This window comes from Passer domesticus, chromosome 7 (genome assembly GCF_036417665.1).
Source record: "Passer domesticus isolate bPasDom1 chromosome 7, bPasDom1.hap1, whole genome shotgun sequence".
In the NCBI taxonomy this organism is placed as follows: Eukaryota; Metazoa; Chordata; class Aves; order Passeriformes; family Passeridae; genus Passer; species Passer domesticus.
Genome location: NC_087480.1, coordinates 53,694,669 through 53,716,676, shown reverse-complemented (window position 1 = coordinate 53,716,676; position 22,008 = coordinate 53,694,669). Strand labels below are relative to the sequence as shown.

Sequence of the window (22,008 nt, the reverse complement as noted above, 5' to 3'; positions counted from 1 at the left end):
GGGCCGGGTCACCCCGCGCCCCCCGGACCCCGCTCTCGCCTCAGCGCTCGCCTTCCTTTGTCCCGCTTGGTAACCGGCGCTCGCGGCCAATCGCCATCGAGCCGGCCGGCCCCACCGCGCGCTGATTGGCTGAGCCGCCGGCAGCCCTCTGCCAATCCCGGCGCTCGCTGCTCCCTCAGACAAAGGCAGCAGCTCTGGCAACTGCGCTCCGCTCCCCCCGCCCCCCGCGCGTGCTCCGCGGCGGCGGCCCCTTGGCGGCCGGCCAGCGCGGGGACCTACCACCGCCACTGCGCGCCTCAGCACGGGGGGGCACTGCAAAAAAGCGTCGAGAAAAGTGGCGAAAGCGAGCCGGAAAAAAGCTAGAAAAGGAGGGAAGCAGACTTTTGTTCTATACTAAGCTTTTTATGTGGGTCTGCCTCGCCGGCGCGAAGAGGAACGTTTCCCCTTTATGTCTTTTTGTTTTTCCACCCCTCTCTCGGCCTCGTGGAAGCGCCCGCACACACACACCCCCGTTCACCTCCAAGGGGTTAAAGAGCCGGCGCGAAGCCCCGCCCCCTGGCGCCGGGGGGGCGTGGCCCGCTCCCCGGCAAGAGGCGGGTGGCGGCGGCCGGGCCCCTCAGAGCCGCTTAAAATGTCACCGAGCGCGGCCGCCCCGAGCCCGGCCCCGCCGCCCGCCGCCGCCGCCCGCCGCCCCGCGCCGCCAGCAGGGCACGGCGGGCCCCGCCGCGGGCCGCCCGCCCGCCGCTGAGCCCCGCGCTCCCAGCCCCGCCGGCGCGCACCGCACCGCGGGCACAGCGCCGCCCGCCCCGCTCGGGCTCCGCGCCCGCCCGTATTGTTGCCCGCCGCCGCTGCCTCCTTTCTCGTCCTCCGCCGGCGGAAAGAATTCATCCAGAGACTGAAATCGCCCCTTTTTATCCGCTGCTTCCCACCATCCCCCGGCTTTCCTGCGGGGGGCTTGTTTGGCTTGTGTTTTGAAAACACCCCGAAAACGGCGATTTTTAGAAAGAATTCGGGAAAGTGGCTTTTCTGTGGAAAGGTGTCTTTTTAAACAAAAAAAAGCACTCTCTCTATATATTATTATATATATTGCTACCTACCTTTAGTTCCTGTAGGGCAGCTGCTGAGGTGACTTGCGTGGAGGCGTTTTTTTTAAGTTCAATTTTACGATTTAAATTTTTTTCCTTTTTTCTTTTTTTTTTTCCTATAAGTGTTATTTTACATCGAGGTGAATCCTTCTCGGCTTTTTTTTCTCCTTCTTTTTTTTTTATCCTCCCTTTTTTTTTTTCTTTTTGTTCCCCACCTCTCGATTAAAAGCCGAGCTATCCAACCTCTTATTTCTAACCCTGCCGGGACTTGGCTGTCGCGATGTACAACACGTTGTGGGATATGGACCGCGATGACACGGACTGGAGGGAAGTGATGATGCCCTATTCCACTGAGCTGATATTTTACATTGAGATGGACCCTCCAGGTAGGGAGCCGAAGCCTGCGAGCTGGCCCCGCACCCCTGGCAGCGGGTCGGGGACTGCCGTCCATCCCTGCCCTCCCTCCTCCTCCTGCAGACTTTTCCCTTTGAAAATAAAAGGGGGGGGGGGCTGTGAAAATTAATATCTGTAGTTAAACTTTGTGTAAACTTCCCAGGGACTTGAGCTCGCTGTCTCCTGGGCAAAAGTATTTTAATACCGGGGTTTTTTTTGTGGGGGAGGTGGGAGGAGAAGAGCAATTTGTGGTGCCTTTTGGGAGATGGAAGGAGGCAGGAGGAGGGGAGCTGCTCGCAGCCCCTCTCCCGTGTCTCCTTTTTTGAAAACCTTTATTGAAAAGTGTATATTTCGGCTGTGTTCGCTCCTAGAGGAGCGCTTTTATTATCCTCTTCACCTGTGTGCCTTTATGCGCCTGTAACACTTTGATGGTGGTGATTTACCCACCTCCATTCAGTTCCAGTTTAATCGCTTTTACAGCCTCCAAGACCCTTTTCTCCCCAGCTCTCTTCCAGCAGTGACAGATGAGGTGTGTGTTGTCGCTGGGTTTTGGTGATGGGGGGATAATACTTGGGAACAGGCTGGAATCCATCCCTGGAGGCACAGTTACTTTGATAACGCTTAATAACCTTCTTCAAAAGGATTTGATTCACTTTTTCTTCCCTCCCCCCTCCATGGAGTGCTAGTGCTGAAAATGGGAAAATGTATTATCCCTTGCTTGCCTGAAGTTTTTAGATGGGGCAGAAAGTTTCTTTTGTGTCTGAAGAGGGAGGGAAGGCTTGTGAGGAGGAGAGGTTGAGTCTTTCTTTGGCAAATGAATTAAAGTAAGCATAAATGGGTACTGGTGAAACTGTATCTATACCTGTAAGAGTCAAACAGGCTGGAGCAGTAAGGTGTTTGAAGGGCCTTTATCTTCTCAGGTCTCTGATCTGTACAGCCAGAAGGTACAGTAAAACATGCACCAAAAGTCTTAGCCTGCAGAGAAATTGATAGCAAATAAGTAATTCCAAGTGCTGTCTTTTATGGGGCACGTACTTTCAGAATGTGCTTTTCAACCTGTGCCTGAATCGTGGCATGTACTGCAAGTGTGGTTTATTCTCTTTGTTTCAGCACAGTGAGCTGTATTTTTCTCTCTGGAGGTATGTGGTACTTTAATTAAAACAGGAGGAGGTGATCATCCTGAGATCTTTGGATCTCAAGGACCTGTACTTGCTTCTTTTGGTAATTCTGACGCTTTGAAAATTGGACAGATCTCTCAAACACACAGCACTGGCCACTACTCATTAAATTCTTGCATAGCTGACACTGCCTATTTTTAGATGTTACTCCTGAAAGCCTAAAGTTCAATCAAATCACTTGCTTCTGTGAATTTTAAAGGATATCTGTCTTGTAAATGCTTTTGATTTTTAACTATTCACAAGGTAAGTACTTGTGTGTGTTTGTATCAAATGAACAAAAACCCAAGTCCCATTGTAGGTGACTTAAAGCAATTAGTGTGGAGCTTTTATGAAAAAAAAATAAATAAAGCCCCTTGAATGGCTTAGTACAAGGAGGCTGCTAAAAGGGGCTGGACAAAATGAACTGCTTAGGAAACAACTTTCCAGTGTTTCTGCAAGAATTTGTCCATGCAAAATTCTTACCAAGCCTTTCAAAGTTTACATTAAGAAGCAGCTCTTCTATCATTCATAATGCCAATGCTTCCATCACTGGAGCCCTCTTGTCAGGGATCAAGGATCTGCACAGTCCAAACACCAGTTAGCAAAAGGACTTCGTGTTACTGGCTGATCCCTGAAGTGTTCAGTAACTTTATCTTTCATATTTTTAAACTAGACGAGGCAGAGCTGGAAATGATGCATGGGATAATCCCCATGTGTATGTCCTGATTTCGTGAAACTGTAACTTTTAAATTGCAGGGAGGGAGGGAGAGTGTGGCAGAGTGGGTTCTGCTTTCTCCCTGTCCAGAGCCAGGGTGGGCAGGCATTTTCTGGCCTGGCATGATAGGTCATCCCTGAGGGGAGTGTGGAGGAATTCATTTGGAAGGCTTAAACACTCAGCGTGCCTTGGGATAAAGTCACTGCCTTTTGCTCCCGGTAACAACCACAGCTCCATTTGGCCCGCTTCCAACAAAAATTTGTGAAGGTTTTCGGTGCAGCGTTCCCGGCGCGGTGGCCGGAGCTCCTGGGAGGCTGAGGGGTGCCCCGGGAGCGGCGGCGTGCGGCCCTCAGAGCCGCGGTGTGCAGCCCTCAGAGCACCTGTGTGCACCCCGAGAGCAGCGGCGAGCAGCCCCGCTGCCTCGGCAGCCCCCTCAGAGCCGCGGTGTGCAGCCCTCAGAGCACCTGTGTGCAGCTCCGCTGCCTCGGCAGCCCCCTCATAGCCGCGGTGTGCAGCCCTCACAGCAGCGGCGTACACCCCCAGAGCACTCGTGTGCAGCCCCGCTGTCTCGGCAGCCCCCCGAGATCAGCAGTGTGCACCCCCAGAGCACCCGTGTGCGGCCCCGCTGCCTCGGCAGCCCCCCGAGATCAGCAGTGTGCACCCCCAGAGCACCCGTGTGCGGCCCCGCTGCCTCGGCAGCCGGAGCGCTCCTTTGTTCCCACAACTTGAGCCGAGACACCCCCGGTTGGGTTTTGTGCCGCGGATCCCGGGAGCCCAGTGTCTGGGCTCACGCATGGCTGCCCCTGATTACATTTTACTGCGTCTAAACTTGAGGCAGAAGACAAAAGCAAGGTGAACATAATGTGCGGTGTCACCCATAACCTCCGAGCCGAGGGTGGGGATACTGTTTCTCGTTAAGGGCCGGTAGACCTTTAATTTATCTTGGCAGGCCGTCTTAATACCCACCTTAGCCTTGCCCAATAATAATGCAGAAATAAAATCTGGTGATGGCAGGCGGCCGGAGCTTCTGTCAGGCCTCAGTGCACCTGCACCAGCTTATCAGTGTGCTTGTGTTTGCTGTTGGGGCTGTAGGTGTAAATGGATGTTCAGAGCGGTCCTGGAGCCTCTCTGCTACAAGATTTCCTCTAAAGTTCAGAAATAAAAGTAATAACGCTTTTCTCTCACTTGAGTTTTTCTCAACTTGAGCAGAGGCAGTCAGGTAACAAGGAACTGCAAGGTTTCTGCTAGGCTTTAATCCATCCTAAACATAGGAGTGGGACAGTTTTCCCAAACAGAGTGGTGGACCTAGGGGTGCAGCTCTGCCAGCCTCACAAAGCATAATTTAGAGCAGTACAACTAACACAGGAGCCACAGTGTGCCAGCCAGAAGGGTGACTCCTGTTACCTCATGCTTTTTCCTCCTGCTTACATTTTATTTTGCATCTATACACGCATCACTGGCGTAAGGGAGGATCTCTTTATGGCACATAATATTACAACCAGAAACTTTCAGTATCTAAAGACACAAATGGGGCCATTGCTTGCATATAGCTAACATAACAGCTTCTCAACTTTCTGCTGATAAAGTTAGAGTACTGTGGCTGTAGCAGCATCATGTGCTGGTCTGGCATTAGGAAACTGTCAGGGGTTCACTCGTATGTTTGTTGTTGCGGTGGGTCTTGCGATGTGAAAAGACAAGGGAATGGGTTCTGGGTTGAATTTAGCTTATTTGACAACATGGTTCAGGTCTGCAAAAAGTTGTTACTGCCAGAAGTTTTAGAACAGAGGATTTCAAATTGAATGCAAAAGTTACCAGAGTATCTAAAGCACAGCTACCTATACATTGCCTCACTTCTACTTAGAAGGGCTAAGTAATGTCTTTTCCTCTGTAGATCTGGGATGCATTATCAGTTGTGTTGGTGATAAAATGTGTAATCACTGAATACATTTTGTCACAGTTGGATGAAAATCAGTAAGAGTGGTCTGCTGGGATTTCTGATACAGATGTCAGCAAAGATATTTGGCTCAACTACAAATTAGAGGTTAGTTTCCTTTGTGTGGGTTATGAAGAAAACCACAAGTTTAAGGCAGGCTTCCTAATGCAGAATGGGCTCTGTCTATGAGCAGACAGTACAATACTCTTTGACCTAAAGCTATATGGAAGCTACCTGTTTGAACCCTGAAATATGACTAACTACATTTGTAACATTCAGCTGTCTTTTTCAAGAACAGTACTTTGCCTTGCCTCATATGCTGTAACAATGCTGTTGCTACAAAATCTTCCAATATTTAAGCAGGGGAAGCAATAATTTGTGGGCTATTTAGTTTAGGCAGCACTGCCAGTGTATGAGTAAGATAAATATTCCAAGTATTTATGGGAAAGACTGTATTTATTCATTATAGTTTCTATTCTCATATATAATTTGACAACCCTTATTTTAGGGGAGCGATACTGTAATTGTAATTTGGAAAACACAGGGTTCTGAGCTCAAGGGTAGTGTTTACTGGGATACCAGGTGTGCTGTATCATTATCAGTGTTACAGTGGAAACTGAATGTGGCTTCTCAAATTGGGTTTGTGGTACACAGTAGCCAGATGTAGGTGAACACTTCCTGTCTATGCCTGACTAGTTTTCCAGTGGGAGAACAGATGCAAATTTGAATAGCATTGTCAGTGTTGTCCTTCAGCTTATCTGACTCCAGAAGCTTATCAAAGAAAAGTTCTGTTCTTGCACATCTTAAAAAAAAGTATTCAAAACAACAGCACTGTAGCTTCAACTGTCTTTTTTTTTTGCAAATGTATTTCAAAAAAAGTAGGTGTTTGGGATTAAGAGTTTCCCTGTTACAGAAGGGAAGTTTGTGCAGGCTGATTTGGGGTAGAGCAGGGAGTAAATAAGACTCAGTCACTGTATTCTGCATATCTGGTAAAATTGTTTGGATTGGAGTCTCAGCTTCTATGAGTGGTGTGAAATGCTTCTATTCTGTTCTTGTTTCATCTAGAGTTCTCTACTGGCCTTTTTATTTAATGACTTCTGTAACTATTCTTTTATTTCTGATTGCATTTTTAGGCTTGCTTTTGAGTTCCTTGCATTGCATTTTCTTTTTGATGGCTCTAACTGTTAAAGAATATCACTCATCAGCTTTCAATTAAATACATGACCACAAAAAATAGCATCATTAATAGAAGGTGAAATGCTGTTTTGCTTGAGATGAGAGAGCCTGACTTAAAAGGCTGACATTTGTGTTTATTACTAGGTTTTCAGTTTATGTAGAAATAGCTGGGGAGGCAGAACTTGCTAAAAGGAGTTTTTCAGCTCTGTGTTCTTAAAGCTATAGGTTTATGCAAACTAAAACACGAGGGAACATTCTGAGAAGAAACTAAGCTCTTCAACGTGTGTTTTTGCAGCAAATGTTATTTCTGCAATTGTTGTTCCAAGCAGATGTGTGTATTGCGTGATTCCTGTACTGACAGGAGTTAATCACGGTGTTCCTTCTGTCTCACTTGTTTAAAGGGAGAAGACTCTTCCTGGAGTCTTCTGTGGGGCTGTTGCTTTCCCAAGCAGCAGAGCTGTCTTCTGTCTTTGCCATTGCCTGCATGGTTATCTTATTCCAGACTGAAGCTGTTTGTGCTTATCTTTGCTCTACAGCTTGGGAAAACAGAGGCATAGCTGGTCATACACATCTGCACCCAGGACTGAACGCAGTTGGGTGCCTTACATCACCTCATGTTGGTTGTTTAGTGAGTCACTTTTTGGGCAGAGAGCTAGAGAAGAATAAAGAATACTTTTATCAGCATGCCCTGTGTGTTTTAAAGCTTAGGCTTTATTATTGTCAGAAAGACTGTTAACTGTGTTGAAACAGTTTGCTGTAAAACTTCAGTCCCATTAAAGCAATAGGTGTGTTCCAGCTGGATTTTTTGGAAAACTCATTTTTGTAAAGTAGGTTGCTGAGTAATGCTTAAGGAACAATCTCTGCTCATGTACTAAGTGCCCCTATGGAAATGAGTCAGATTGTCTTTTTTTCTTCTGCTTTTTATCTCATTTCTTCTGACAGGTTAAAGTCTGCACAATAGCTAAGTAAGCAAGAATTTGCTTCTCCACATAATGTAAACTACAGCAATGAGCTGGTGCTGTGTCCCCAAACAGTGTGAGGGGATGTAACTTCTTCAGAAGATATTTTCACTGTCCTTCATGTTTGCTGTGTCCTCCACTCAACAAAGATTCTGCCGTGTTCCAGCGAATATATTCCAGTATCTTAAGTTTTTCTAGTTCTGAAGAAAACTGCCTATATACAGAGGTCTTTACAGGGATTCATACAGTGCAAAAAAAAGGCAAAGTGCAGGTGATGCCTCTTGTAGCCCTTTCCAAAAAGGACTCCAGCTGCCCTGCTGAACACCAACCAGCTGCCTGGTGAATCCTGATGCTGCAGCACAATGAGCTCTGAAGCTTTCCTGTGCCTGAACAGGATCCAGGATCTTCACTGACTTTGAGTGCAGCAGCACACTCAAGATGGATGCCTTCCACCCAGAGCACTTTGACAAAGGAGATGAAATACTTCAGCTGCTTCAGCCTGTGACTGCTTCCAGCATTCACCCAGACTCCACCAGTTTTTGTGATTTTAGTGGTAGTTCATAGGAATGTTACTTCTAAAAGCAGATATTCCCGAAGATGACAAATAGTTACCTAGAAATGGCTTCAAAACCATCACATTTCTCTACACAGAAGTTGGTGGGTTTGGAAGAATTGTAAAAATACCAATCTACTCCTTAATATTGTTTGTTCCTTTGCTACAGAATAACTTGACTTTTGGTTCAGTGTCACTTTGTGACTCTTGTACTTCAGGCCAGTTTTCTCCTTACAAACATGATCCTTTCCTTTTATTAACTACTGCTTACTCTCTGTTAGTTTCTTCCTCTAACCCTTGAAAGAAGAATACTGGAGCCATTTTTTTAGGTTTTTACCTTCTGTAGCCTCATCCTATTTTTGTTTCCAGAGTCCCTAAAATCTGATGCTGCACAGAATCATGTTTTCTTTTGGAGGAATTCTTTCCTTCCTTGCATGCCTCCCCTTTAAAAACCCAAACAAGACCCCTGAAAGCACAGCTGCTGCAATGGAGTTCCAGAAAATTTGCTGTAGTGGGGTGAACTTGTCTCACTGTTGACCTGTGGGGCTTTTTGAGTGCGAGCAGTAGGGCTTGCACTCAACACCTGTCCTAGGAAAGTGTCTTAGAGATAAAATGGATGAGAAGTTCATTGACAATATTGAACTTGAGGCTGTAAGTCCTGTTGTCTGTTACAATGTGAATTTGTACATTGCAATTGAATTTCCCAGGCTGTATTTCTGTACTGTGTTCCAGTACTGCTGCTCTGCCCTGTGTAGTTGTCCTGGGGACATTGTCAGAATCTGCATCGTTGGTCCTCAAGGAACTGCTCCCAAGTGTCCAATTAGAAGTCTTTGGTGGTTTTGGCTTCGTTGCCCTGATTCATCTCCTGTCTCCAAGAGTGCCCCTTGAAGGATACCAGGCAGCTTGAATCAATGAGAAGAGTGTTTAAGATCCTTTCAGTTTTGAAGGGTGCAGTCTCACTGATAAGTTTTGGGGCAGTGAGAGAAGTCAAGCTGCTGCTCTGAAATGGATTTCATTAAAATACTTTGAAGAGCACCATGTATTGAGTAAGGAGATTAAATCTGAGCATGAGCAGTTGAGGCTTGACTCTTCCATGTCTGCTCTGAACCTCCCCTTGTGCTGCAGGCACTGCGTGGGATCCCATGGACGGGGACTTCTGCCTCAGTGGAGCTTCCTTCAAGATCAAGGTTCTTAAAGAAGATGACTCATGACAAAGTGTACAACACATTCCCTCTGAATACTTTTTTACCTTCAAATTTCTTCTGGAGTCTTGATTTAGAAATGCACCTTTTGATCTTGATTTAGATGGCTCACTCTTTGCAATTTAGGTGGTGTTGAAATATTTGTGCTTTGGTAACTAGAAAATGGTTTGACATAGCACAAGGGCACATACTGTATGAGGAACAATTTTACATACTGCTCTGAAAGACTGGAGCTAGTGGTAAGCTGAAATAAAATGCTGCTTAGAGCAGCAAGAATCATATGCATTTGCAGCTGTATTATTATTTTTAAATAGCCTCTTGTGCAGCAAACTTCTCAGTAGCACCAGTTATTTCTGTGAACTGGATCCCTTGTGAGGTTTGTACCTGACATCTGGATGGATGATTAGTCTTTGAAATACCTGGGGGAAACAGCCCTGAGCTGTTTCCATTTAAATTATTTATTATTTAAAATTAGTTATTATTTTAAAGATATTTTTCTTTTGGCTTTGGTATGTCTCCTAGACATAGCTGTCACTGCTTGGTCCTGACTTCATTCCCTCTCTTCTACAATGAAAAGCCAGTTCTTCATTCTCAATCATTGTAGTTCTTTGCTTATTCTGAATTTTGTGTTTTCCTTGCTCTTGTCAAAAAATCTATTCCTGCATATTGAGCAAAGAGTACTTTTAATAGTGTTCTGAAGAGTCTGCCTGTGGAGGAGTAGAAAACATGCTGTGGTGTTTCTTCTGTGAAGGCAGATGAGGAGCTGCTTTACTTAGAAAGCAAAAAGGGAAACTCCTTCCTCCTTGCAGTTTACATTTACTTTTGCTGTATAGTCTTCTAGAGCCGACATTTGATACTGTAAAGTACAATATTCTTGTTGAATATGTGAAATTTTCATGGCAATAAAATGTCTGTCATGGACTTTCATCCACAGCTGGCAAAAGCCTGGGCCTGCTGTTTACATGATAAAATTATTCCTTCCTTGTGTGAGCCAGGCATATGACTCTGGGTAGTGATAATCTTTGAGTGATGAAACATGGCAAAAGTTCTAAAACCTCTCCAGTTCATTAAGAATGTCCTAATTATGCCTGGTAGGTGAAAGAGGACTTATCCTTTTTATCCTCCTCATGTTAATTTTGGGACAGTCACCTCAACCCTGTTGATCATGGAACCTCTGACATTGCTGTAGCTTTGCAGCAGTCACACTGGGCTCTGGGCTGGAAGGAAAACAGTTTTTCTTTGGGCAGTGAAAATAATTGGGAAGCTGAGTTTTTTTGGCTCTGCACCTTCATGCAAAGGCTGGAATGAAGGGGAGGAGCTGTGTTTTGGTACAGAAGTCAAAGATCCCCATGTCATTTATCTGACTGTGAACATCTTCCATTTCTTATGTCTGAGCCCATGAAGTAACAGGGCTTGCAAAGTAGTGAGAGATGCTTTTGAAATACCCAAAGAAATGCTGAATTTGATCCAGCTGCTTCACACACTGTTGTTGTCCCCTGTTCTGCAGGTGCCCCAGAGCAGATAATATTTTAACCTGAGCAGTAGCTGTGGATGCTCATGAGGAGCAGAGTGCAGCAGAAGCCTGTCAGGTTGCAGGAGGTGAAGCGGTGATTGGGAGGTGTGGGAGAGGGCTGGATAGCTGGGGAGTTTTCAAACAAAACAGATCTTTATCAAAAAAGCCAATTAATAGAAACTGAAATATTTCTTAAAGGTGTTGTTTTTTATGAAAGTTCATAGAAACATAAGCAAAGCTATAATGGGAGTGTTTTCATTGGAAGCCTGCCTGGCCTTCTGCCAACTTGTCTGCTGTTTTCTGTAATGAGATATTGAAAGACTTCAATTCTTTGAATATGTCTTACTCCTTGGCATCTGGCCTGTTTTGGGGGAGGAGGGTGAAAATGTGAGCATGCCTGAGGTTCTGTGGCCAGCAATAATTCCATCAAGGAGCTTCCTTCCCCATTCCCAGAGCAGTGCTCTGTGCACATTAGCTGCCCTTTGAGGAAGGGCAGCTCCGAAGGCGTCGGTGCTCAAGGCTCTGCAGAAGGGGTCTGGCAGCAGAGCTGAGACACGGAGCTGCCAAGATCATTTACCTGCCGTGCTGGGGAATGAGCTGCTGTCAGCAGGTGGGCACGACCCTCCTCTTTGTCAGCTGGAAAACCTCTGCACAAGCCTGTGCTTTTTTCACAGATGTCTTTGAGGGGTTCTCATGCAGCAGGGACAAGTACGGGACTCCTGAGGGAGGGAAAGATTTTGAGGCTTTGCCTGAAATGTGTTAGAGAAATTGAGAAGAGTGTTTGAGAAATTGAGTAAGACAGCAGAGAACAGTTAAAGATTGGGGTGAATTTTTCTCTTCAACAAAGCTAGCCTACATTTTCATTCCAAGTCTTCATCTATATCTCCAAAGGGAAAAGTCTTCTCTCCTTGAGGACTATGTCATTAAAATGTTAGCTGGCCTAACCACAGATTACTTGCATGTTTCCATAGCAATGACACTTTGTAGAGCTTTATATTACACTTTGCAGGGTATCTACTGTACATCAGCCTTTTTGAAGCTGAGTAACTGTCTTGGAAATCCTCTGATCTGTTTTCTGCTTGTCACAATGTAGAGAGAGAGTAGATTGAGAGCATCAGAAAGAAGGCTAGTAAACAAGCCCACGGAAGTGCTGAGGGACTCAAAATTGACTTTATCAGAGTACTTGTAACAGTATCAGATTATTTGTAACAGTAAGGTAGATGTAATGCTGCATTTGAACCTGCTATGCTTTTAAGTATCTGGCTTGAAGCTCTTGGAAAATACTGCAAAAAATGAGTTGTGGAGCCATTCTTAGACTAAGTGGCATCTGCCTTAAAAGTGAAAATTAGAGTTTAATTAACTGGCAGGTTGATTTTGTGCACAAATACTGCAGCCAGAGAAGAAATAGCCTGTTTGACTGGATACTGCACGGGATATAGCACTTGGATAACCGAGGCATTCTTCCTGTTTTCCTCCTGAATCAGTGCCATTGAAAACCCTCACACACAGGGCTCGGTGGCTCTTAGATCATGTAAACTTGTAAAATTTTTTATTCAAAACCTGACTGGGGAATGTGTGTATCTCATTGAAGTCATGACCTACTCCACTGCAGTTAAATTCAGGACCAATATAGCCCACAATTTTTTACGAGAGACTTTAAAAGAAATACAGCGGCGTTGGACTTCAGACACTTGCCAGCTTCCCTGCCTGCCTGGGTGTTGGAGGAGCTTTGAATTTCAGAGTCAGCTCAGTTAAAGTCACGAGTTCCCTTTACAAAAAACAATTCTGCACAGTCAAGAAAGCATCCCAAAACTACCTTTGGCAGAGGCCAGTCCATGGGCTTGTCCCTCCAGGGCCCTGCAGTGTGGGAGCAGCTCACTGAAGGTACCTGCTGGAAATGGCACAGCAGCCTCCAGGACCTGACGTCAGCAACATCCGATCCCACGCCTGGCACGCATTGGCTGCCATCCCTCTGCTCCATCACCAGCTCATTTTTATTTCCCCCTTCTATGTGACACTAAGTTAGGATTGGGGTTTAGCTCAAGCTAGTCTGCCTCGGAAAGCTAGAAAGAGGGAACAAGAGTTGCTAAAGAAATTAAAACCAGATATGCCCGTGAATGCATGAGGGAGAGCCAGTCTGCTCTCATTGCCAGGCAGTCACTGAGGGCTGAACCTGATCTTTGGAATGTTCTCATGTGGGAGTGAAGGGTACAACTGAGCTGTCACCTTTTGGAGTTTGGAAAGATCTGTACTCTAAAGCTGTCCTAGAGACATGCTAGGGGAAGAATGCTTTGTATCTGGTGCAAAGAGAAAGTTCTTTATTAGAACAGATAGATCTGTTGTGCTGTTAATGACTTGTGATCAGTGTTTCTCTCCCAGGAAAAAGTAGGGAAGAAACCATCAGGATCACTCACTTTAATCAGAGCTGGTTTTCAGATAAAGTAAAATTGTGCCTGTGGCTAGATCAGAATTGAACTCAGTGACATGGAAAGAAACACGGCTGCTCTTGAAAGCATTTCTGTTGACTTCAAGCCAGTCTTATCTTACTTGAGGATTTTAGATCTCTAATATTCATTGAGTAAGGTATAAAAAACTGAATTCTTTTGAATTTAAAATCAAAATCTGTGGACTCTTTGAGGCTTTCTGTAGAAACAACACAGGATTTCTCCGAGCAGGGTTGTTAGTACCATCTAGGTACTAAGCAAAAACTTCTTTAGGATGCCTCTCCTAGCAACCTCTTGGGCCAGCATTATGAGAGCAGCAGTGTGGTGGATGCTGCTCTGTTGCAGTAGACTTGCCATGCCACTACAAAATATTCCCCTTTGTCATCACGGGGTTGGGCTGTGAGGCTTTTAAATTATTGTGGGTGTTCTCCATTTGTACAGACTAAAGTCTATAGGCTGAGAGGGTAGCCAAGAAACACTGAAATGGATGGGCATGTTGGCCTATGGGTAAAGCAAGAGCAAGGGCCTGGTTCTGTATCCCGTACAGGGGGAAATCTATTATGACTCAAAGAGCTCAAAGCATTGAAAGTAAAGAATTAGATACATAGCTCTCTGGAAACAGGATCCACCCTTGCAAATAGTTTTGTATTTTTAAAATGTGCAAGCTATTAAAAAGCGTTTTTCAAAAGTCTATTGTGTAAAGGACTGGCTTCCATGAGTCAGGTTTTACAGGAACTGGTCCAAGCCTTATTCTTTTCCCTGAAAGAATTTCCTTCCAGTTTTCTCATGAAGAATGAAGTTCTGTAGGCAACGTCCCGATAGTGAGAACTGATATCTGCCTATTAAGGGAAAGGAGAAACTCCCACCTGTAGTAGGGACACTTGGTGTAATGTCTAGTGCTCTGAGTCCCAACTGCCATTCCTTACCTTTCTGGTCTTTGCTTTTCTGCACCCAGTGCTTTGGAGTGAACCCTAACAAAGCTGCCAAATAATCCCCCAGTGTATAAAGGAGCAAGACCTAATCTTACAAGGAGGGCTAGAGAAGTATTCAAGTATTCTAGAGAGCACTTGAAAGCCCCTTCTGGAAAGCCCCACTACCAGTGTAAAACAGGCTTTTTACACTGTAAAATATATTGAAGTTGTTGATATGTCCAGGCCTTAATTTGAAGGTCCCTTTGAAATAATTGCAGGTGCTGGTGCAGCTTTCTAAGAACTCTCTGCACTCTTGTGTGTTTTTTAATGTAAAACCTAATGTGCTTTTTGATGACTCAGAGCCTACAAAAGATTCTGAAGTAAATCTACAGGTTTTCTGAACTCAGATTTACTGTGACACTGATGAGACTCAGAGCTGCTGTAGCTGTCCTGTCCCAGATGTGATGTTGGGAGCAGGGAGGACCTGATGACATTTCTTAATTCAGGAACTTTGAATGGGAGAGATGGAACAGCACAGTGAATGCAATTGATTCCACAGCTTAGCCTGGATATGTGTTCCTCTGACCCTGGATGGGGCTGTTGGAGCCATGTCTTACTCTCAACGGTGCTTTGTGCAAATACTTGTGCACTACACAAACAACTGTAGTAGTTAAGCTAGGAATAACTGAAGCTTCCTAACCGGGAAGCTACTTCACTGAATCTGAAGGTTTTCACCTTCCTTTTACAACAAGACCTGTTGTTGCCTCACTAGATGTGTGCACACCTGAAAGTTCCCAGCTCACCCCATAAAAAGAACCTGTATGCTAGGGTTTAATGCTCAGGCCCACAGAATGAATGCTGCTATCTGAATCAGGTGTTTGGTCAGCAACCCCAGGGTGCAAACGTCTGGGTCAAGGTTCAGATTTAGTTTAGATTGGCTCAATTAAAGCATCTACTGGTTTGTCAGAGAACAGTGAAGTTACTGTGTTGGAGATTCAGCATGAAATGGTATTTGGAACTGCAGTTGGAAGCCTGTTTTCTCTTCTTTAATGTGGGAGGTGTGGCTCAGAGGTGAGCAGCTGGATGGTGCCAAGTAGCACACCTCTCAGTGCTAAGCCATTCCGTGCTGAAGCTGGAGATCAAAATCTTCTTTCTGCTGCCTTTGTTTGTGTTTCTGTGTGTACCTGGGGATTGTGCATCTGAAAGATGGCTGTTGTCACTCTGTCAGGCCTGCTTGCTGGTGCTTGTGTAATCTGATGGTGAGGGCACAGGGCTGGGAGCAGATGTTCAGGGTCTGACTGAGAAACGTGCTAGCAAATCAATGTGTGTAGCTGCTTTCTTACTCTGAATGCGAATGTGACCTGTCCCTCTGTAAAGCACTCTCATGAAATGTCTGAAAAATGCTCTTTTTTGCTGGCAATATTCCTGATGAAGAATCTGGTCTTTGCAAAACAGGGGAGAATGTTCAGGACACCTTTCCCAAAGAAAATGTATAATACATTTCTGCTCACAGACCAGTCTCTCCCAGTACATGAATGTGCCTGTGGCTGCTGAATTAACTGATTCAGGGTTTACAGTCAGGCTCATGATAAAGTTGTTTGAGTAAAAACTGGCCAAACAGAAACAGCTTTGGTATCTTGCATGCCCTTACATTGTGTAAGCTATTTTGAGAATGGAAGTAAACCCTGCTTGCCATGAATTCAGGATAGGGGAATTCTGAGCTGGCTGCACCAGCTCTGCAGGTGTGCAGTTCTGCCTGTCTGTTGGGCATCTGAGCATCCCCCTTTCTGTGGTAAACACTTCAGCTTGCACTTCAGCAAAGCAGTGCAGGCATTCTATCATCCCCTGTCCCCTTCCCTTGTCACCTCATGTCCTGTAGTACTCAAAGAGTCACATTCTTTGTTCCAAAGAGAAGCCTAAATGACAAACCCAATGTAAAACATGAACCTTGGGTGTGTGACAGATACAGCCCTGCCCAGCCACCGCTGCTCTCTAGCAGTGTTTTTCCTTCTGAAGAGTTCACCTCTTTGCTCTTGTGGGCTGGTCTCAGGGCTGCTGATGCCTGAGCAACTGGAGTTTTTCCATAGTGGTGCCCAGTGCTCTCCAGGCTGTGGCTTTCAAACACAATACACCTTTGTCATTTGTTTGGAGCTTTAGGCGGCACCTGCCCTTGTAGTTGTGCCTGCACCAGTCTTCTTTTAACAAAAACTCACATTTCCTCATACTCCTTGCTTTTCCCCTCCCTCAAGCGTTTGATACTAAAAAATCTCAGATCACAGTGGAACAGTTGACTTCAGACTTCCTTTAAGATTACAAGTTCCATTTGGTTTTAGCGAGCTTGAAAGCTGAGTTCAAGATGCACACTTTCTCTTGGTTTTTTGGGTTTTTTTCTGTAGTGTTTCATTAACAGTTTAGTGATTATTTTCTCCTGTTTACCTTCTGTTAATCTGTTGTTCTTTTTCAGCTCTTCCTCCAAAGCCCCCCAAACCAATGACTCCAGTCAATACAAATGGAATAAAGGACAATTCCAGTTTCTCTCTGCAGGAAGCAGAGTGGTACTGGGGGGACATCTCAAGGTAAGCAGTATTGCTAGAACATATTAATTAAAATGTATTAATATATATTGTTAAAAGTAGGATAAGCCTGCTAGAATTGAAGACAAAAAGAGCATGCCTATTTCAGGCAGCATTTTACTGGAAGGGATGCTTTAGGACCATGCTTGACAAAGCACCTAAGTGAAAGCATTCAGCTGGATTCAGGATATTTAAGTTGTTGCTCTTCTGGTGCAGATATTGCCAGTCTTGGTGACAGTAATTTTTGAGTTTCTAAATTTGCCCACATATACAGTCTTCAAAAAGAAGATAAATTCCTCTGAATCTGATATTTAATGAAGTGTTGTAAGCATGCAATCCTGGAATGCCTGCACTTCAGGAAAATTTCAGTATAAAATTACTATTTCAGGATAAAAGGAGTTGCATTCTTATTTTTTATTTCTTTAACGTTTGTTTAAAGTTTCAGCTATATTAATCTCTATTACATAGTGATATGAAAAATAGCTCTTGCAAATGCTAACCATCATCCAGCTGTACTGAGCAGATGATAGAGACACATAGCAAACAAATTAAGTTTTGCCTCTTAAGAAAACCCTTTTTTATGCACTTGAGAAAATACATTGCTTGGGCTAGGTTCAGAAAATGAAAAACCTTTTTTTATATACTTAATTGCATAAAAGAACTGAAATGTTCAGTCATCTCTTACCCTCTTAAGGCACTTCTGAAGAGTCTGGAATTTGGAGCTGTAAGAGGACAGGGAATGTGCTGGGAGTGTGATCAGGAATTGCTCAAACTTGTGCACATAATACTTTGAAGCACTTTAGCAGATAGAGGCATGAAGAGTGTGTTTGCCACATGAGCTCGCTGACGTTCTGAGAAGGGAAATAAAAGTTTTCATATCTTTATTGTACCACCCTTATCTTTTTATAAAGCAAACCCTCATAGATCTTGCTTTTGAAGGGCCTTGGCAGAGATATTTTTCTGTTAATTTTAAGCTGAAGCAGAGTGGCAAAACCTGATCACAAAACTCACTAGGCACAGTTTGTTTAAAACTGCTCAATATTGGTATCAGTTTATTGACTGTGGATTTGTCCCTCAATTACCAGTGCCCATGATGGCAGGAGCTAATGCACTGCAAATCACATTGGAGTGGCTTTATTAGATTTAAACTTGATACACGCTTATGTAAAGATGGAATTGTTTATGACCCTGGTTTGGCAGCCAGCAGGTACAGGCTGCATCAGGCTAGCAGGGCAGGAGCAATGTTCTTCAGTCAAGAACTAGTGCTGAAAATTCTGTCATGAGCTCCAGGGTGCAACTTGCAGGCACAAACCTGTAGGTCATTATCTGTCCACTCAAAAAAGAGTTAACTGGGTCCAATCTGTAAAATGGTCCGAGAGGAATAAATGGATATGAGCATGTGATACTCAGTAGGAGTCAGTTTTACTAACAAAATAGTTTTCAAGTAGCTAAATCAAAGCTAAGGCCATTCTTTTGTTATTCTTTTGAATACTTTTGTTCCTTAGTATTTGAACAAAAAAACAACTGCTGTTGATTTTTCTTTGTAAGATTCAGCTAGGCTTCCTACAGCACCTAAAAAATGTTGAGGCTACCTGAGAAACTTCAGTTTCCAAATGATTATATTAAAAAGTGCTTAGGGCTTCCAAAACCTTTGAGGGAGCTGTCATAAAGTGAGATACATAATCTGGGTGAAATGCTCATAAGCAAGTTGCATATCTCTTCAGTTGAAATAATTTTCTTAATGCCTACAGGTGTTCACTTTCACTAAAAGATTTCTTGGTTTAGCTTAAAGCTCTGGACTGAGTATCCTTCTGCCTCAGTTGTAAATAAGGAAAAGTTGCACTGAAGCTAGCAAGGTTGTAGTGGTTTAAAAGGGCTGTAAATAAGATCAGAGTTAAGCCAATAATGAGCCTCTTGAGACTAAAACTGTGCTAAACTCTAGGCACCTTTGAGCTGTGATTCTAGAGACCGTGTCTTAAGAGGTCAGGACTGGCTTCTCAAAGGGCACCTGTTCCAGTGTGGACTTTAAAACCTGAGCAGATTAAAGAGAAAGGTTGTGAACTGAGTCACAGCTGCTACTGTTGTTTAAACAGAGACTCCTTCCTAAGTGGCAGTTGACTGCAGCTACTTTTCTTTAGTACAGCTGCGCGAGTTGAGACTTGCTTTGGGTGGCCTAAAAAACTGGAGAGCCTGAGCATGACAGAAGATTGAACTCTGCAGACATTGGTGTTGCTGGGTCCGATGTTTCACCTGTGGCAAAGGTGGTCATGTCCTTAGCACTTCTAATTTTCCCTCTCTTTCCATTCTCCAGGGAAGAAGTCAATGACAAATTACGAGACATGCCAGATGGAACATTCCTGGTGCGCGACGCGTCGACCAAGATGCAGGGAGACTACACTCTGACACTGCGGTGAGCACTGAGCACTTGTGGTCCCCTCAGCAAAACCCTGAGGAGCTGTTGCCATTCCAGTGACAGCCCTGGCTGTGTAAAGCTCGTGTGGCTCAAGCTGAGAGGTGTTCCCAGTTCTGCACATCACAGAACAAGCAGATAAAGAGCCAGGTGTGACAGTCAGTTCTGCTCTGTGCATTGAGTCCTGTCCCTCACTAAGCACTACCCTGAGGATCTCTGTGTAGATGAGCTGGGACTCAGGGAGAAGCTGCTCAGGAGTGCTTCATGGTTTCAGAACTGCTAAGGTAAAAGGTGTTTGTAAACCAGGCCTTTGATTAATGGGAGAGTGTTGAACACCTAATCAGCGTGCAGCTCTGGAGAACTGAACACAATGTCTTGGTAAAAAGAGTATCTTGTGCTTTCTGATCCAAAGTGTAGGGAATATTGATATGGAACCATGTTCTTTGCTTCATGTCTGCACATGGCAGGATTCCCAGAGCTGCCCCAGCCCTGTCTTCTGCAGTTAGGCAGAAACCTCATGTGACTGCCTCTGGTGCCTTGCCCAGCCTGCCCAGCCACTTGCCTCTGACAGGCTCCCAAGGTTGATTGTTAGGGACAGGCAGGTGAGGCACAGTAAGCCACAGCCTTTGTTGCACACCCTTGGGAGTTACTGTGATACAGCAGGTACTTGATCCTGCCTTGAAATTCCATTGCCTTAGTGGTAGGTTTGATCCCAAGGGTGTAGTTAAAATTATGGTTTAATTTCTGCCTCCAAGTTCACAGGCTGTGTGCTAAGGTTTGGCATGATTTGGTTATTTTACTGAATTCTACTGAATTTTTGTCTTTAGGAGGCAAAATTGTAACTGCAGGGGAAGGACAGGACAGTGTCTAAACAGTCTGTTGTTGGCAAAAAAAAGCAAAAAATAAGCACTGTATTTGGGGAAACCACTAGAATGTATAAATCTGGATGACTACATTTCCAGCCATCTTGTTATCCTCTAAGGATTTTGTAAATTCATGTATCCTGTGTTAGCACCCATAACTCAAAAATATTCATTAATAGTTGTCTAAATCTGTATTCTGTTGTATACTGTTAGTGACCCTGAATTGCAGGAAGTTATGGGTTTGGGTTTTCTTACAGCTCCTTTATTCAGCCTTCAGCATTCTCCTTTTCCCTTGCAAAACTTCTGGCAAAACTGGGACTTAAGTACCATAAGCTGGCTCCAGAATGAACACATTGGAAGAGATTTACTTTGGGCTTTGTTCCTGTTCAAATAATCTGATGATAATTCTGTGTGTATTGACTCTTAAACTACTTAATACTTACTGCTGTGTAAAGAATCACTGTGAAGGTGTGCAGTGTGGGAGCCACTCGCCCAGGAATTTCACTGGTGTCATCAGCCTTAGTGCTGCTGCGGGATGGGAGGGACACTGTAAAACCTCTGAATGACTGTACTTTACAGGAAGGGTGGCAACAACAAGCTGATAAAGATCTACCATCGGGATGGAAAATACGGCTTTTCTGACCCACTGACATTTAATTCCGTTGTGGAACTCATTAACCACTACCGCAATGAGTCCCTTGCTCAGTACAACCCCAAGCTCGATGTGAAGTTGATGTATCCCGTGTCCAGGTACCAGCAGGTAAGAGCTTCATCAGACCCCAATGGCTTCTTGTGCAGACAAGAAAAAAATTGCAGATGTGAATAATTTTTTTTTTGTTGGTGGTGAGGTTTTTTTGTGTGTGTTTTGTTTTGGTTGGTTGTTTTTTTTGAAAACAGGAATTTTTTTTTTTCCCAAAATTTTCATATTTGGCCTCACTTGCATCTTCCAAATTGTCTAACCATCTAAGCTGCTACTTTATCAGGTTTCCAGTCTCCATCTAAGCCCAACAGAGAATTTAAACCCTGACAGGCAGCAGAGTTGAACCTTTGAGAAACTTTTTCATTTCTCCTTGGACCATTGTGAACCCACTGAGAGCTGTTGTGGCCAGTGGTACCATATGAGGTGTGCAGCTGCTCACTCTGTGCATAGCCATCTAAATTTTTCAAGAACATTTTTTAAACTTTTATTCAGTAGCTCAAAACACATTTTTGCATTAAGGAAAAAGAACTGTAGAGCTTTTTAGAAAAGGGGAAAAAAAAACCCCAAAGCTCTGATCTTTAACTGAAGATTCTAAGCAATTTGCTTCCTTCTTTCTTGAACTGGGGATAGCAATCTTGAAAGTAAGGTGTGGTGTGTTTTTGGAAGTTTAGGATTTTGGCATGGCTCTTGGTGTCCCATAGTTCTAGTTCCTTGTGTCTGTAAACTGTGGAACATGTTGCACAAAGGAAGGCAGTTTTAGACACAGTGCTCTCTAGAAACTGGATTATAAAACATGATGCTAATATCTGTAAAATGCAAATATGCATAAGTGGACAAATGAATACTCTTAAGGAAAAGCTGCTTTGCTTGAAGACTTAATAGTTCTTTGTATGTACAGGATCAGTTGGTGAAAGAAGATAATATAGATGCAGTAGGTAAAAAGCTTCAAGAATACCATGCTCAGTATCAGGAAAAGAGCAAAGAGTATGACAAATTGTATGAAGAATATACCAGAACATCCCAGGTTGGTACTGCTTTGGCTTTTTGTAGAATGTGTTTATTGTTGTTTAAAAAGCAAAGGTTTTTTTTATCCTGTTAAGGCTAATAAAGGCAATATAAGGGAAAAAAATCTTAGTAAATTGTGGAATACAGCAAGGAAGTTTCGTATTTGATGGAAACAGTGAATATTGCTGTTGTTGATAGTCCTAGAGGTATGGTGTGGAGCAAAGAGGAGCTGAACTTTTTAGTTTAAAGTAAAAGCTGTGGAGAAGGCCAACACTTACAAGCTTTGCACTGCAGGCTTTTTCCTTGGCTGCTGAGTATTTCCAGCTGCCACATGCTGCAGTGAGAGTTGTAGAGGGTTTGTCCAGGTTTTTTGTGAAATCATGTGCAAGTCAGTTACCAGATATTATACATTAAGG

At 44.1% G+C, this 22,008-nt stretch overlaps 1 protein-coding gene and 1 long non-coding RNA gene across 4 annotated transcripts in view; one reads left to right on the top strand and one right to left on the bottom strand.

Moving 5' to 3' along the window:
* PIK3R3 (phosphoinositide-3-kinase regulatory subunit 3) overlaps positions 1–22,008 on the top strand; it is a 77,803-nt gene that overhangs the window by 44,205 nt on the left and 11,590 nt on the right. Inside the window, exons 1-5 of one of the 3 annotated variants that reach the window (XM_064428756.1) lie at positions 785–1,471; positions 16,506–16,617; positions 18,926–19,024; positions 20,467–20,647; positions 21,486–21,611. In XM_064428756.1, the coding sequence (XP_064284826.1) occupies positions 1,366–1,471; positions 16,506–16,617; positions 18,926–19,024; positions 20,467–20,647; positions 21,486–21,611 (624 nt within the window). In that variant the 5' untranslated portion in view covers positions 785–1,365. Of the gene's footprint in view, positions 1–784; positions 1,472–13,525; positions 13,549–16,505; positions 16,618–18,925; positions 19,025–20,466; positions 20,648–21,485; positions 21,612–22,008 lie in introns of those variants that run through there. The other 2 variants (XM_064428757.1, XM_064428755.1) reach the window with 2 other exon arrangements.
* Positions 10,695–12,580, bottom strand: LOC135305262 (uncharacterized). The gene is made up of 3 exons (XR_010366490.1): positions 12,503–12,580; positions 11,264–11,405; positions 10,695–11,047 (listed from the first exon to the last, which is right to left on the bottom strand). It is a non-coding gene; the product is annotated as an uncharacterized LOC135305262 (long non-coding RNA).